At 35.1% G+C, this 15,614-nt stretch overlaps 1 protein-coding gene across 2 annotated transcripts in view; it reads right to left on the bottom strand.

The window, feature by feature from the left end:
- ITGAV (integrin subunit alpha V) overlaps positions 1-15,614 on the bottom strand; it is a 108,826-nt gene that overhangs the window by 42,849 nt on the left and 50,363 nt on the right. For both annotated transcript variants that reach the window (XM_055398928.2, XM_055398929.2), the window contains exons 4-10: positions 12,676-12,790; positions 7,901-7,962; positions 5,805-5,850; positions 2,709-2,834; positions 1,881-1,925; positions 1,123-1,166; positions 977-1,033 (exon numbers count right to left, since the gene is read on the bottom strand). In XM_055398928.2, the coding sequence (XP_055254903.2) occupies positions 977-1,033; positions 1,123-1,166; positions 1,881-1,925; positions 2,709-2,834; positions 5,805-5,850; positions 7,901-7,962; positions 12,676-12,790 (495 nt within the window). The remainder of the gene's footprint in view (positions 1-976; positions 1,034-1,122; positions 1,167-1,880; positions 1,926-2,708; positions 2,835-5,804; positions 5,851-7,900; positions 7,963-12,675; positions 12,791-15,614) is intronic.

The raw sequence follows: 15,614 nt of genomic DNA, 5'->3' as shown, positions 1-15,614 counted from the left end.
CCTCTCGCAAAGCCAAACAGTTTCAACTGAACAAGAAGTGGGCTTAAATCCTAGATGTGCAAACTAGGAGATGCTTTTTTCTACTACTGATTAAGTTTTCCTTTATCCTTACAGGCACACCTCGGAGATGCTGCAAGTTCAGTTCCAGACCAGACCACCGCAACAGATTGAACAGCCCAATAAGGTGAGTCACACAAATTTTTTGGTTTCCCGTACATATAACATTTATACTTTACTATAGTCTATAAGTGAAAAATATCATTATGTCAGAAAAACAATGTATATATCTTCATTTTAAAATACTTTATCACTAAAAAATACTATCATCTGACAACTCAGGGTTGCCACAAACTTTCAATTTGTAAAAAAAACAAGCAGAATCTATGAAATGTATTAATGATGAAATGCAGTAAAACATGGTACACCTATACTAACTTACCATTTCATTCTTTGAGACATACAATAATACAGGATATTGTAAAATGTCTATAATTACAGAGAATGTCTAGTACTTAAAAGTACTAATTGGTAACTGAAGAATGTACAAATGACATTTACTTGTAATATCTATAGTAAACACATCTTGGCCATGCTTTGTTTTACATCTAATAAAATTAAAAGGTCATTCTTTAGATAGATCATTCTTTAAAAGAGAATTTAATGTTATTAGCAAATAAAAAGGAAATTTTTTAGTTTTGTATGTGTTCAATTTGATTTTGCATTTCCTTTTTTAAAAAACTATTATAAAAAATACAAAAGGCTTTGCTTAAATAAATTACTCTGGTTAAAACAAAGGTGAAATATTTAAAGCCTATTTTATGTTTATAATATCCACTATTAAACCAATAGTTACTATATATTGAATATTAAACCATCAGAATATTACCAAGAAAAGTTGTTAAAGATAGCAGGAAGTGTTGGTGTCAAAATGTTAAGTGAAAAAAAAAAAAAAACCCACAACACTTCAAAAGCATACCTGTTCACCAGTAAAATTGTGTAAGGAGGACATGTTTTTCCCATCATAAATATAAACCTGTGCAAGAAAAACAAAAGCATATGAAATAAAGTAAAATATGAAATAACCCAGAGATTTTTTTAGAAAACACCTTTTAAGTTTCCTACCATTCCCAAAGTCCTCGCTGCTCTTGGAACTCCTGAAACGAAGTCTGAAAAGAAAAAAATTACTTAAGACCAATACTGGCAACTCCAACAGTAAGTGGCTATGTCAGACAGCTTTAAGTTTTGTTATTTCAGTATACAGTAAGTATGAGATCTTAAAAACTTGGGACTCCATAATAAATGACCCAAGCATTGATTTTAACCACAAAATCAAATCTTTACAAAATATGGAAAGATTCTTGAAGACTTCAAATAAATGCATGTGTGCCCTCAAGGTATTTATAATCTTGTGAAAGAGAGCAGACAAGATAAAAGGGCTTAAAGATGAAGAAGAACTGTACATACAGTAGTAAAAAGTAATCCAGAGCCAAGTGAAACAGGGCTGAGGCTGCAATGGTACACAAACGAGATCAAATCAGGCCAAGTCTAGGCTCCCAAGACGGAGCTCTGAAGACGGGCTATAGACAGAGCTCAGAAAGTTACAGATGTTGTGTCCAAAGAAAGTAACTATTAAACTGTGCCTCCCCAAGAAAACTGAATCCACCGAACATAAGAAGGAAAGAGCTGAAGAAACAGCTGGAAGTGAGAGCAGACAGAGGTCGCTGAAGCTCTCAGCTCCCTTGGCTGGTTAGAAGAATTTTACCATGGACCAAGCTCAGTTTCAAAACTTTTTAATAGCTGAAATTTTTCAGTGCCACCTGTTTCAAATGCTTAGTCTAAATTTTTTAAAGAGGATTAAATCTAGTTCAAGCACATCGTACCATCTATGCCATCACCGTTGAAATCTCCGACGGCCACTGAGTAACCTAAAGAGGAACCAAAGGTAAAACACCATCAGGGCAGAACTGATTATCTTCAACTTATTTGCATACTAAGCTTTCCTGGAAAATACCTTCAACTAATTCCTTTTATTATGTAATATTTTGTCCTCTAGGAGAAATGGGTTCACATGTGTATGATAAATGAATCTTGAAGAAAATAATGGCTCTAAATACTCAAATAGTATATCTCTGTTAGAAATATAAGACTGTTTTATCAACTTTACAAAGGAGTCAGTTAAAAACAGGGCATTTGCAATTCGTCATAAAGGAGTAACAAACAACAGATTTTCTCAATCAGCAAAATACTATTTGTCATGTATACTTGGTTTAATGAATAAGAGAAACTTAGAACAAAAGTTAATAAATCCTAAACCAAAACTGTAGTTTAACATAGTGAATAGAAATTCAAGAATCAGACTGCCTGCGTTGGAATCTGAGAAAAGCAAAATTATAAGTGAAGGACTTTAGGCAAAGACTTCAGACTTTATTTTGCCTCTCTGTGCCCCAGTATCTTTATCTATAAAATGGGAGTAATAACAGTACACTGATTATTATCACTGTGTAAATAATCATGCTGTTAAATTTCAGCTACTGAAATACAACATAATCTAGTACTCAATAACAATTTGAAATTATATGTTCCTTATATTTTAAGAAAATCTGAATCTATTTCACATAAAATATTTTTCTACTGAAAGCAGCATATGCAAATACAGGACAAATCTACCGCAACACCAGAAAGTGAATCCATATTTCGATTTGACCTACCCAAATAACTGTCATCAAAAATAGCTTGTGCAGTCCGAGTTGCTAACTGGTTATTATACTTGATGCTGTAAACTTTGGGGTCATATTTAGATACAATTTCTGCTACCTGATCAGAAATGAGTTGACCTGAAAGAAATACATAAAATAAATTAATTTAAAATGAGCTGCCCTGAAAAAAATATATAAAATAATTGACAATTTTCTAGCAGAACCTTATGATGCAGATGATGGATAGTACCTGCATGAAAGAAAATAGATTAGCTATAAATCTTTCTGCGTATTAGCCGTAAATAACTCTTCATGATCCTAAATCTAAAATTTGATCATTTTTAAGTCACAGTTATTTCTATTCAAGGTTAGTACTTAAAGTCAGTCTCTGCTAAAAAGCAAACATTTATAAATGCAGAATTTAATTCACTAAAACGTCAATGTTAAAAAATGGAATCATAAAATCAAGGATTGTTTCCCAACCAAATTTCAAATTAAAACTTGAAAAATCTACTGAAATTATTTTTACTTTCATAATAACTGGTTAAACTGATTTTTCTTAATGAGCTATTTGGACACCTTTATGAAGCAGCCTGAATGAGTGACTGCATTTTCTTCACAACCTTAAGTTATCAAGCACACAAGAAAGCCAGACACCTACATAAAAATCAGACTGCCTCCTTGTCCCCAAGAAAGGCTGTTTGATTTATCAAATGCCATCTCTGTAACATATGGAAAACAATCTCTTCATTTCCGCTATTTCAGAAAGAAAATGATAGCAGCTAAAGATTATCAGTCTAGTTCTAATTTTTCCAGTCACATAAGCTGAGTTTGTAGGGCAAAACACTTTCTGTCTGGGTCACTAATTTATTATCTTTGCCTACGTGTGTGTGTGCTTAGTTGTGTCTGATTCTTTGCAACCCCATGGACTGCAGTCCACCAGACTCCTCTGTCCAGGGGGTTTTCCAGGCAAGAACACTGGGGTGGGTTGCCATTTCCTTCTCCAGGGAATATTCTCAACCCAGGGATCAAACCCACATCTCCTGCATTGCAGGCAGACTCTTGAGCAATTTCTTGAGCAACTGGGGAATCCCATCGTCTTGCCTAAATGGTATCTAACACATAGGAGGGGTTCCTTAAATATTTGTTGAATCAAAGAACACAGGAAAATTTATCACGTCTTTGGAATAAAACATCATTATCATTTTCTCTATTCTTACAGAGACAATTCTGAGATCTATGGGAAAATTCATCCTAACATCTTATGTATTCCCAGTGAAACATGCTGATTTTAATCTTATTAAATCAAAATATTCTCTGCCCAGTCACTGAGTTTTTAGTAACATATTATATACCATTTATAATAAATCAATAGTATCTGTATCTGTGCTAATTTATAATAACTGGAATGCCTTTATTGTGCAATACTCAAAGTATTAAAAGAACAAGTAATTTAAATATGTTCACAATTGTGTCTCTTAAAAAGGCAGAGTTAAAGAGTCCTGACCAAGAATCACAAAATCCATCTTTGGTTCCCACACATGCCCATGAGACATTTCCCTCTCTTCCACTGAATGATATACCTAGCAGCAGAGGAAAATAAACCATATTTCATTGCTAGCTGAGAAGGTGATGGCACCCCACTCCAGTACTCTTGCCTGGAGAATCCCATGGACGGAGGATCCTGGTAGGCTGCAGTCCATGGGGTCGCGAAGAGTCAGACACGACTGAGCAACTTCACTTTCACTTTTCACTTTCATGCATTGGTGAAGGAAATGGCAACCCACTCCAGTGTTCTTGCCTGGAGAATCCCAGGGACAGGGGAGCCTGGTGGGCTGCCATCTATGGGGTCACACAGAGTCGGACACAACTGAAGCGACTTAGCAGCAGCAGCAGCAGAAAGCATTAATATCTATTTTATTACATATAATTAGAACTGCTATTTTCATTTTTATTGTAAGGCTGCAAAACTCAAGTATAATTTTCCTACATCATTTCATCTTCCAATAGAGGTATAATTCACAGAAATTCAAAATTTTCAGTTTTAGTTAATATGTCTCATACTGATCCTCTTCGCCTGATTTTTCTTTATCTCCTTTGCCATCCCTTCCAATTTCTCACTTATTCCCACTTTTCATTCCTTATTTTCCTTCCACTTTGTTTTTCTTCAACAAAGCTCTTTCTTTAGTTCCCTTTCTATAAAGCAAAAGCACAGGTTTTCCTGCAAGGAAACAAGTAAGAAAGCATAGTGCAGAATACAGAAGTAAAATTCAGAATCAGAAAGTACTTGCAAATCAGTATAGTCACAGATTTTCCAGTTCTTCCAAATATTGACCATGCTTGAATAACAGAATACCAATAAACAAAAAAGCCTTGATTTGGTAAATGGTACTTTTTAACAGAAAATAAACATATGAATATATTGACTAAATAATTATGTTTCTAATGATAAATGAAACATAAATCAAATAAGCAGATACAGTTACCAATTTTCAAAGTATAAGGAAATAATGATCTGTTATACATTTGTTCAAATGGTAATTTTATTAATCCCCTGGAAATGACTAAAGAATGCAGATTTTTACTTCAATCATTGATGCTAATTTAATATATTCTTTTGAAACTTAATAAGAGCCTCTATTTTTACAACTTACCAAATACAAAGAAATCATTCTTCATGTCAGTGATTAATGAGAAAATAACCACATCAATATTCTAATGAGAAAATTAATTTTAAAACCATGAGCTTTTGGAAGGTCACAATTTACCTACAGCTCCTCATACTTCCTAATGATTAATTATATCATTTCCTCTAAAGTACAGAGATGAAGTATATAAGCAATAAAAATTAATTACTTTAAATTACTTTATAATTTACTTTTAAAATATTTATTTATTTTCTACTAGAAATGCCTATGTTATATACCTTATTATATATGATGTTACAGTCCCTTTAAAAAAAATTATATGTAGATAGTGGTTATACATTTAAATTTAATTTTTTCATTTCTTTCTTTTAAATAATTTGAAAAGTCTCAAAGGTACATGATAAGCCAGATGAGTCTGAAATATAGTCATTATTGGGTAATTTTGAAAAGATTAACCTACCTTGCCAATAAAAACTACCAGGACCACCAAGAAGGACTCTGTCAGCCTAGATTAAACCAAACAAAAAGATACATATTTTAAAACAGATAGCTTTAAAATCTGAGAGCAATGTAATAAACATAAAAGCTACATATTCATGTATATATGACATACATATGCATATACATTAAAGCAAACAAAATCAGAAATCTTAAACCCAGCTGATTCTATAACTTTCACTGTACCTTCTCTAAAACACAATACAATAAATATCAAAAAGGAAGCCTATATTCATTTAATATATGAAAATATACATACAGATTCTATAGATCTTGGCTGCTTCACACACTTGGTATGAAGTACTGTCAGCAAAGTATTATTAGTTACAGTAAGAAAAAAAGTCACTCCTTAATTTTGTTTATTACATTTGTGACTACACTGGCAAATTTCCTTTCTAATAATCATTAAATTTTTTTCAAGCTAAAGCAAAATTTTTAGTGTTGTGTAGATATAAACAGGAGTGAGGTCTGAGGGTACATTTTTCAGGGTATGTTATGCATACAAACTACACTTGACTAGCATTTCTTGTATCTGTAACAAACTAAAAGTTCCTAATTCAAGGTAGTTAGTGTTTTGAGCATATTTTTAAAATTTCTCGGTGGAGCAAGGAGAAAAATTTTCTCTCTCCAAATACACATACAGCCTTTGAAGCTTTCAACAATCTCCTGCCTTGGCTATGTAAAAGATATTTCTAAGTTGTCTGCTTTAAAATGACACCACTTTTCAGAAATGAGTTGAAGAGAGCAGTTAATTTAGCGATGACTATTCATGGTATTGGAGAAGGCAATGGCACCCCACGCCAGTACTCTAGCCAGGAAAATCCCATGGACAGAGGAGCCTGGTGGGCTGCAGTCCATGGGGTCGCACAGAGTCGGACACGACTGAAGCGACTTAGCAGCAGCAGCAGCATTCATGGTATGGGAGTACTTCTGCGGTTACAGTTGTATTGGTGTGAGTACAGAAAATATGAACACTTCTTGTTTTAATACAACATCTATTTGAAAATACATCATACAAGTTGAAACCTTTTATGTGTTAATATACTTTACCTCTCTTTGTTCTGCTTCCTTAAATTTTAAATTATGAGTAATTGTGAATAAATTTTGAATTATGAATTTCAAATTGAGTGAATTAAAATTAACTGCTTGATAAGGAAAGTTAACTAAAATTATTAGTACCTAATATTTTAGATTAAAAATATAAATTTACAAAAATAAGAAAATGCTTTATTAGCTTCTCTGAACCATGATTATAGTTTCGGGGCTTTTAGTAAATTTAAGGCACTTTTCTTGCATTTTCTAAGTCATATTAAGTTTTCTAAGAAAGCTCTACTTTTAATCAAGCAATGTGTTTTTGAGACTTCTCTATGAGTAATTAATTTTCTCAATTTGTTATTCAAAATGTTCATATATCACACAAAAAACCGCACAAAGACAAAAGTAAATTATATAAAGTATTTAAGAAAAATTCCCTTTGAAAATATACATGGAATTCTTATTTTTTAAAAAATGATGAAAAATTATCAACTCTAGAGAGCATATCAGCTTAGTTAAAAATACATAAAGCCCTATATATGAGATTTCTTACAGTAATTAAACTGCTTCATCTTTATTTATTGCTCATAGGCACATAATAGATGGCAAACATGCATGTTTTTCTACTTTTATGTAATTAAACCCTGATTTTTAAAAAGCTCCCATTGATAGCTTTTATGAAAACTCAATTTCAGGCAAAAATAGAAAGCTTTAACGTAACAGTCTGTAAATCTATGCAACTGGAAATTTTAATATTAAGTCATAATAGCTGTCTATCTTCTGCTAAGGAGATTTTCTACTATTTTCCATTCCCATTTTGATGAATATTTCAAATAAGCAATGTTTCCTAGGGAGAGAACAGTATCAAGCAAAGGATATCAAATGCATGGGTAATTTTCATTAGATGTTTCCATAAAACAGATAATAGTTACAGAGAATATGCAGTATTATCCAGTAATTTTTAACCACGGTTTAGGTAACAAGGTAGATCTGAATCTCATTCAGTCTTAAATGAGAACTTACTTTAGTAAAATCAATGCTGAATCCTCCTTGACAAAATCCCTGTCCATCAGCATCAATATTTTCTAAAATAAAAAGATTGGAAATATACACAACCCAAAAACAAACAAATAACACAAAACAAAACATGAGAAAAATCTGATATCACTTAATGTACTGCTCTCTGAAGGTGTTCATTCATTCAGGCTCTTAATGGGTTATTAACACATTCTTAAAAAGTTAGTATGCATGTTTATCAACACCCATTCATCAGAAATGGCCACACAGAGAGATGAAAGTAACCAGAGCAGTCAGCAAGGGGCAGAAAGATCAACTAAGATAGTGGATTTCAAACTTTATTTTTAACTACAGAAAGATTATAGTTTATATCATAGCTCACACAACCCAACAAACATGCATTATATTTCATTCCATCTTTTAAAAAACTGGTTATGACCCATTCTTTGGTATCATTTAACAATGATGAGTCATGATCTTTGAGTTAAAAACACCAATCTGAAATTTCTAATTCTTACTATTATTCCCCTACAGTTGCTAGGTCTTTACTAAGCTATTATGAAGACTAATAAGCAGATACCTGCATTCCAATACATTTATAGCCAACAATAACAATAAATCTGAAAAAAACGTAGTTCAGAATTTTGGGAGATGGCCTAGTTGAATGTTCTGCAGAGAGCAAAATATACCCTTAAAACACATTTAGAAAGCCAACTTTTTAAAACATGATACTTTTAAGTATTTTCCAAATGATGACAGACTCAACTGTTTACTCTTTTACAGTTACCCCTTTTCCTATAGCTCTCACGAAAGGGGACAATTAGCCAATTAATTTAAATTGGCTCTAATCTATAGAGGTAACAGTGAGCAAGTCTTTTCCTTGTTTTATTTTGAGGATAATAAGAGCAATGAAAAACAGCTACTCATTAGTCATCAAGGAATTATTGTAGTCAATGCCACAATATCTAAATAATTATAATATTCCTGTATTTGCCACCCAAATATAGTAACCAAAAATATCTACTTTCAGTCAAAAGGACAACTTGCAAGAATTTTTGTCAAATACTCCCATCAAAAATTTTGAACCCATTTTTAAATCCTGGGAACTGCCCTAAGATTACACACTTAATATTTAAATTTAGAAATTTTTTTAGAAAATAGCCTCAAGAGTATAATGCTCCCCCAATGTAAATTTTTCTAACCAAGAGGGAATGGGAAAATGTAGGGCTGGGGTTTCCAGCGTCTAGTGAATCATAGTAAGGAATTCTGCTCTGACCTCAAGTCAGCCTTTTATTTCCTTTATTCAAGTTGCTTCTGGGGAACTCTTTTAAGCTATTTATAAAGACATCCTTTTTTGATTATCTTACTGTACAGTTATCTACTTTATTTAGTTTCCCAGAACATCCAACTAGAAAACATTACTGTCCTTTAAAAAATTTAACAGGTACATATTAAATAGTGCAAATGTAAAGAATTTTCTGTTGACTATAATCTATTTCAGGGAAGGCTTTTGTTTTTATTTGTATGAACAGTTAATATTTTTCCTAATTATTAAGCCTGACAATATTATAAATAATGTTACCAATCATGATAGTAAGAGCAGCTAATGTTTATTAAGCCCTTACTGGGTATCCAGTACTGTATTAAAGCACTTAAATTCTTTTCAAATTTACACAGCAAAATTTTATGAGAATATGTGTAGCCCTATTCTATGAGAGATACTATTATTAGTCACAACTTAGATGTAAGGAAACTAAGGCTCACAGAAATTAAGGAATTTAACCATGGTAAACCTGCTAGTAAATAAAAGAGAGTGGATCTGAGGTAAAGAGTGTCTACACCGTAGGCTGCAGTATCTCAAACCACCAGTGTATTTGTAATCCCCCAAGCAACCATCAAGAGAAAGAAAAATAAAACTAGAAATGATACCGGAGAAAAACCTATGTGCAAATAATATTATCATCAGAAAGTAGACAGAAAGAACAAAGCCTCAGTTTGAGCATGAAGCTGAAAGACTATTTAAATCATATGATTTGTGGTTCAGGCATTTTAAGAACAGAAAGACATTCAGTCTTTTGTGCAATGCCCCAGAATGGTCATAGATATAATAATGAAAAGCCAAAAGCAAACATAATCAGTAATAAGGTAAATTTTTACAGAGAGTAAAGTTCCATAAATTCACACAGGTCACAATAAAAACGAAAGCAAACAAACAAACAACAACAAAACCCACGAACTACCTCCACACCAAAACAAGCAGTTATCAAGAAGCTGGCAGTGTAGCCCTACAAAACTGGCAGTCCCATGTAAAATCAGTCACGGGGCTAGGTTACATAATTTACTGAAGTATGAAGAAGCCATAAACTACAAAACTTGCCTCTGAAGTCTTTTGTCTAAATCAGTGTTTTATCAACGATCAATTACCCACGAATGTAGATAAGCAGGTTGTCGGCAGATAAGAATACAACCCAAGTTCTCAGATTCCCACTCTTGAGTGTGTTCCTCTGGGTAGTTTGCCTCTTGTACTGTAGGCCTCCATGTGGCTTAATATTTCAAGATTGAGCCCAAAAGTACATACAATGATCAAGATACTGAAAGCCAGACTTATTAGGAAGAAGGCATTCACTTTGATTTTCTTTTCTTTTTTGAGATTTTTCTCTGCTTTTTCTCATGCTTGAGGTATTATTATCGGTAAAAGGCCAGGTAATAAACGTTTCAGGCTTGGGGGCGAGACAACCTCTGTGGCAAGAATTCAACTCTCCCTTTGTAGGTATTAATAGCATGTGAACAAATGGGTGTGGTTATGTTCCAGTCAAACTTTATTTACAAATACAGGCTCACAAGTCATAGTTAGCTGACCAGATTTGGATGTGAAATACATTGGAAAATAAGTTTAAAATGTCTGTGCTTAAACCAAATAAATGAAGGCATTATGCAGCAGCTACATCATGCAAACAGTCTTAATCCTTTAAATACATGTCAAGAAAACAACTGGTCATTAGCAAAGAGGCAAAATGACGAAAAATACTAGCCAAACATCACAGTATATCCTCAAGGGATCATCATCATTAGAATGCTTGTTTTCAGAAGGTTTCTTGTCCTCTTACAACAGGGATTAATCCAAACCTGCACTTGTGGAAGCAGAATGTACTCTCCATAGAGACGCTGTGCTTAGTACAAAGGCAATCGGAATGGAAAACGTTTCCTATTGCTAATAATACAGGGAAAATGTTCCTGTGGAATCAGACAGACCTGGCTTTATACCCTCATTAGATCACTCAGCACCATAACATGCAGGAGAAAACTATGACTTCAATCGTCTAGATCTCGTTTCCCACAGGTATCGGAGGAGAATAAGGATTATTTTACAGGTGTGCCCACCACACAAACAGTAAGCTACAAGTACGGCACACAATGGTCAGTTCATCCTTGAGAGCTACAAAATTATCTGTTCATAACAGGAATACTTTTGCAATACAAAAATTAAAAACACAAATTCAGTCCTCACATATTCCACACGCCACCAGAGAGCAGTATCGTGACCAAAAGGCCCACAAGAGATGGCGACACAGATGGTGTCAGGAACTGAGGACAAAGCTGCCCATCCCCTCCACCGTGTGCACCGTGCGCCTCCTGCCCTCCCATGATGAACAGTGCGGTTCTGGGGACTTGTCATTCTTTTCATGTTCACCTCCCACTTACAAAAGTAGGACCAAGGCAGAAGGCCAAGAAAACAAGCATTTAGTAATATGATTTGCAATTTCTCAGAGGATGAACTGCTTAGAATTTTGAACACTAAGTTGATCCTTTGACCTGATGTCAGAAGTCGCCTGACAAGGAAAAAAGAGTCTATCAGTAAGAATCTTACATGGTGTGCTTTTGTTATTAATTCTCTCTACTACACTACCTAGTCACCGGTGAAACAGAAAGAGTAAAGGCCTAAAAAGTGCTCCCGGTATAAACACCATACTGCATTTCAATAAGATATTTTTATGTCTCTGATATGAAGATCTGGGGTGGTGGCCAACTCAATGCTGGTGGAGAAGGAAAAGCATTGCAGTCTCCAAGAAGGAAAAAACATACAGCGTTTGGAAAGCATAATTAAAATTATAAATGCTCAAAGTCATCTTTAGTCACAATATAAATTTCACTGGAAATTTCAAATAATATTAGAGAACAGGGTGAGATCTTTTAGATCATCAAGAGGAGTGAGTCTAGTTAACAGACAGACAAAGAGACTATGATTAAAGCAAGGAAATTCAGACTCTGACACTTGAGCCTAATGTTCTATCTTCCTATAAAATATCTGTCTTCTTGAGATATATATATATATATATTTTTTACTTTTAACACCGTTATTAATATAAAGCTGAAAGTTCTCAAACTTTGGTTTCCATCAGGATTACCTCGTAGAGTTTGTTAAAAATGCAGGTAGCCAGGCCTGATCTAGACCTGCTGAATCAGAATTGTTAGCTGTGGGGTCTGCATCTCTGATAGAGAAGTTCAAGGGAGCACCTTTTGACTAACAATGACAAAAATGCAGGTTTCCAAAATCAAATGTTAATTGTTACTGATCAAGGAAAAGGAAAACAACATTTCTTAGGAAGAAAAGACAAGACTGTATATTTGACATTTCTTTATATTAATAAAACTGCTTTCATTTTGCCCTCTCAAACATCATGGTATGTCTACAAATTTTCACACACACATACACACACATTTTTAACAGCCTAGGCTTCCCAATCCTCTCGGTAAAATCTAGTACAACTTCCAACACATACTTGATCTGCATGGAGCATACTCAACAGTCTTTGTTCCGTCCTGAAGAAAGCATGTTCCCACAGGCTCTCTTTCCTGCTTCATTTCAGTCCTCCAGTGATACAGTGGGGCACAGGCCTGAAATCAAAGCAGGGAGTCCGTGCATAAACATTTTCTGAAAAAAATTAGTGTTTCAGACAATATATAACATCCTTTTGTAAGCATTAACAAAAATTAATCAAACCTATACTCTTAAATTCTTTATCATGGAATTTATCAAGGCTATGGTTTTTCCTGTGGTCAGGTATGGATGTGAGACTTGAACTGTGAAGAAAGCTGATCGCCGAAGAATTGATACTTTTGAACTGTGGTGCTGGAGAAGACTCTTGAGAGTCCCTTGGACTGCAAGGAGATCCAACCAATCCATTCTAAAGGAGATCAATCCTGGGTGTTCATTGGAAGGACTGATGCTAAAGCTGAAACTCTAATACTTTTGCCACCTCATGCAACGAGTTGACTTACTGGAAAAGACTCTGATGCTGGGAGGGATTGGGGGCGGGAGGAGAAGGGGACAACAGAGAATGAGATGGCTGGATGGCATCACCGACTCGATGGACATGAGTTTGAGTGAACTCCGGGAGTTGGTGATAGACAGGGAGGCCTGGCGTGCTGTGATTCATGGGGTCGCAGAGTCAGACACGACTGAGCGACTGAACTGAACTGAACTGATACTCTTAAATTCCTTATCATAGTAGTAGATAAAAATTTTTATAAGTACTCTTCTCACATGCTTCTAAAGGCCATGTATGTAGTCTAGGTTTTTTGGGTTTTTTTTCCAAAATAGTTAGCAAAATCATTATTTCATTCAGTACCTTTTTGATTTTAGGTACTAAACTGAAGGTCACAGACCAAATCAATACTTTAACTAAATAATATATCTCTAAGCCATAAAACAAATAATTTATAAAATAAAAAGGGAGTAAAAGAATTTGCAGCACTTATTTTATTTACTTTTCAAATAAACTATGACCTTTTTGCTTTCAGGGCTATAGATTTCAACACTACATATAAGTGGTAGAATGCATGTTTTAGTAGCATAGTAATCTACCAAAGTATAGCATTTCAATTTGCTGGGGAAAAAAAAAGAAATCAATGAATTTTCTATAATATCCTTTGAAGCAAAACATTTTAAAACAAACAGCGTAAACAATACTGGGCTATATTTACCCTAAAAACTGAAAGTAAGCAATTGCTACTACTTCTCTACATGTACCTGATTTCCAGTGTGGAGTATTTGCCACTTCTGTGTATTTTTGCTTCCCTCGACCTCTTTCTGCCTAGAATGCCACTACTCTCAACTCCTCCCCTCACCTCTAACTGCAATTTGACATATTCTTAAGCTCCATTGAAATATTACTTCCTAAATAAACCCTTCCTTGATGCCCCACAATCCAATGGGAAAGAAAGAAAATAATAAACGCTATACAGCTAATTAAAATATGGAAGGGCTTTCTGAGGAAATGAAAGTAGAGCTGAAATCAGACTGACAAGGAGCCAGCTCAAGTGAAAAGCAGTAAGTTACACGTAAGATAAGCAGAGGGACAAACACTAAGGAACTACCTGAAACGACCTGGTATGGAAGGAATCAAACAATTAGTCTACTGCACATGGAGGATGGAGTGAGATAACGGCAAAGAGACAGCAGCCAGTGACTGGACCATGAGTGAGTGAAGTCACTCAGTCGTGTCCAACCCTTTGCGACCCCATGGACTATAGTCTACCAGGCTCCTCCGTCCATGGGATTCTCCAGGCAAGAATACTGGAGTGGGTTGCCATTTCCTTCTCCAGAAGATGCCGATAAAAGCCAGGATGAACAGGAGATTTTTTTTCTGAGAATGATGAAAAGCTGCTTAATTGTTTGAATCAGGAAGGTGAAATGCTCTGGTTCACTCTGGTCCCTCTATAAAGAACACACTGTAGCTGGGGCAAGAGAGGAAGCAAAGAAGTGAGAAATTGCTACCACACTAGCCCAGGAGAGTAATGACCGTGGCTTGGCACAGGAGAGAAACAGTGGAGATAACCATTTATTGAGGGATGGAATACTGGAAACTGAAGGCAGAACTGACTGGGGTTGCTGGGGAATGGGGTAGAGTCATGCTTTTAAGCTGAGGATGTTTTATATGGAAATAGTTACTTTCCTGGTTTTTTCTTTATGATGGAGGGTTCTGTTTTGGTTCACTTATTTTGAGTAATAATGAGATATCCAAAAGGAAATGCCAAATTGGCAGTTTGGAAATACAACTTAAAAGATACAAGAACAATTAAGAGCTGGAGATGTAGATTTGGGGATTATGATATACAGATCATATTCATAGTTGCAGGACAGGTTAGGAGCTGCTAGATAAAAGGTACAGTTCAAGAAAACAGGAGCCCAGACCAAAGCTCAGACACCCCAACATTTAGAAAATGAGCAGAAGTAGAGCTATTAATGGAGAACGAAATGGCAACCCACTCCAGTGTTCTTGCCTGGAGAATCCCAGGGACAGGGGAGCCTGGTGGTCTTCCGTCTATGGGGTCACACAGAGTCGGACACGACTGAAGTGACTTAGCAGCAGCAGCAGCAGAGCTATTAAAGGTGATGGCAAAGGAGCAAGTGGTAAGGGGGAAAACTGGAAGAGTACAGTCCTAGGAGCCAAGGAAAAAGAAGTATTTCAAAAAGTATGGCTCAAGTGACCTTGCTGAATGGTGTTGAGGGGGCAAAAAAAATATTCTTGACCTGAAAGTCAAAAGTGACCTTGCCCATGCCTACCTGAGCCAGACAGGAAGGGCTGGGAAGAGGAAGGCAAGTGAGACAGTGGAGACAGTTACTACAGAAAACATTTCAACAAGTCTTCGAAAAGATGAGCAAAGGAAGGAGACTACAGCAAAGAGGAAGATGAGGCAAAGGTAAGGGTGTTTTATT

This window comes from Moschus berezovskii, chromosome 2 (assembly GCF_049115385.1).
Source record: "Moschus berezovskii isolate FMDL1 chromosome 2, NW_MosBer_1.0, whole genome shotgun sequence".
Taxonomy (NCBI): Eukaryota; Metazoa; Chordata; class Mammalia; order Artiodactyla; family Moschidae; genus Moschus; species Moschus berezovskii.
The sequence above is the reverse complement of the archived record's forward strand: the minus strand, read 5'-3'. Positions and strand labels throughout refer to the sequence as shown.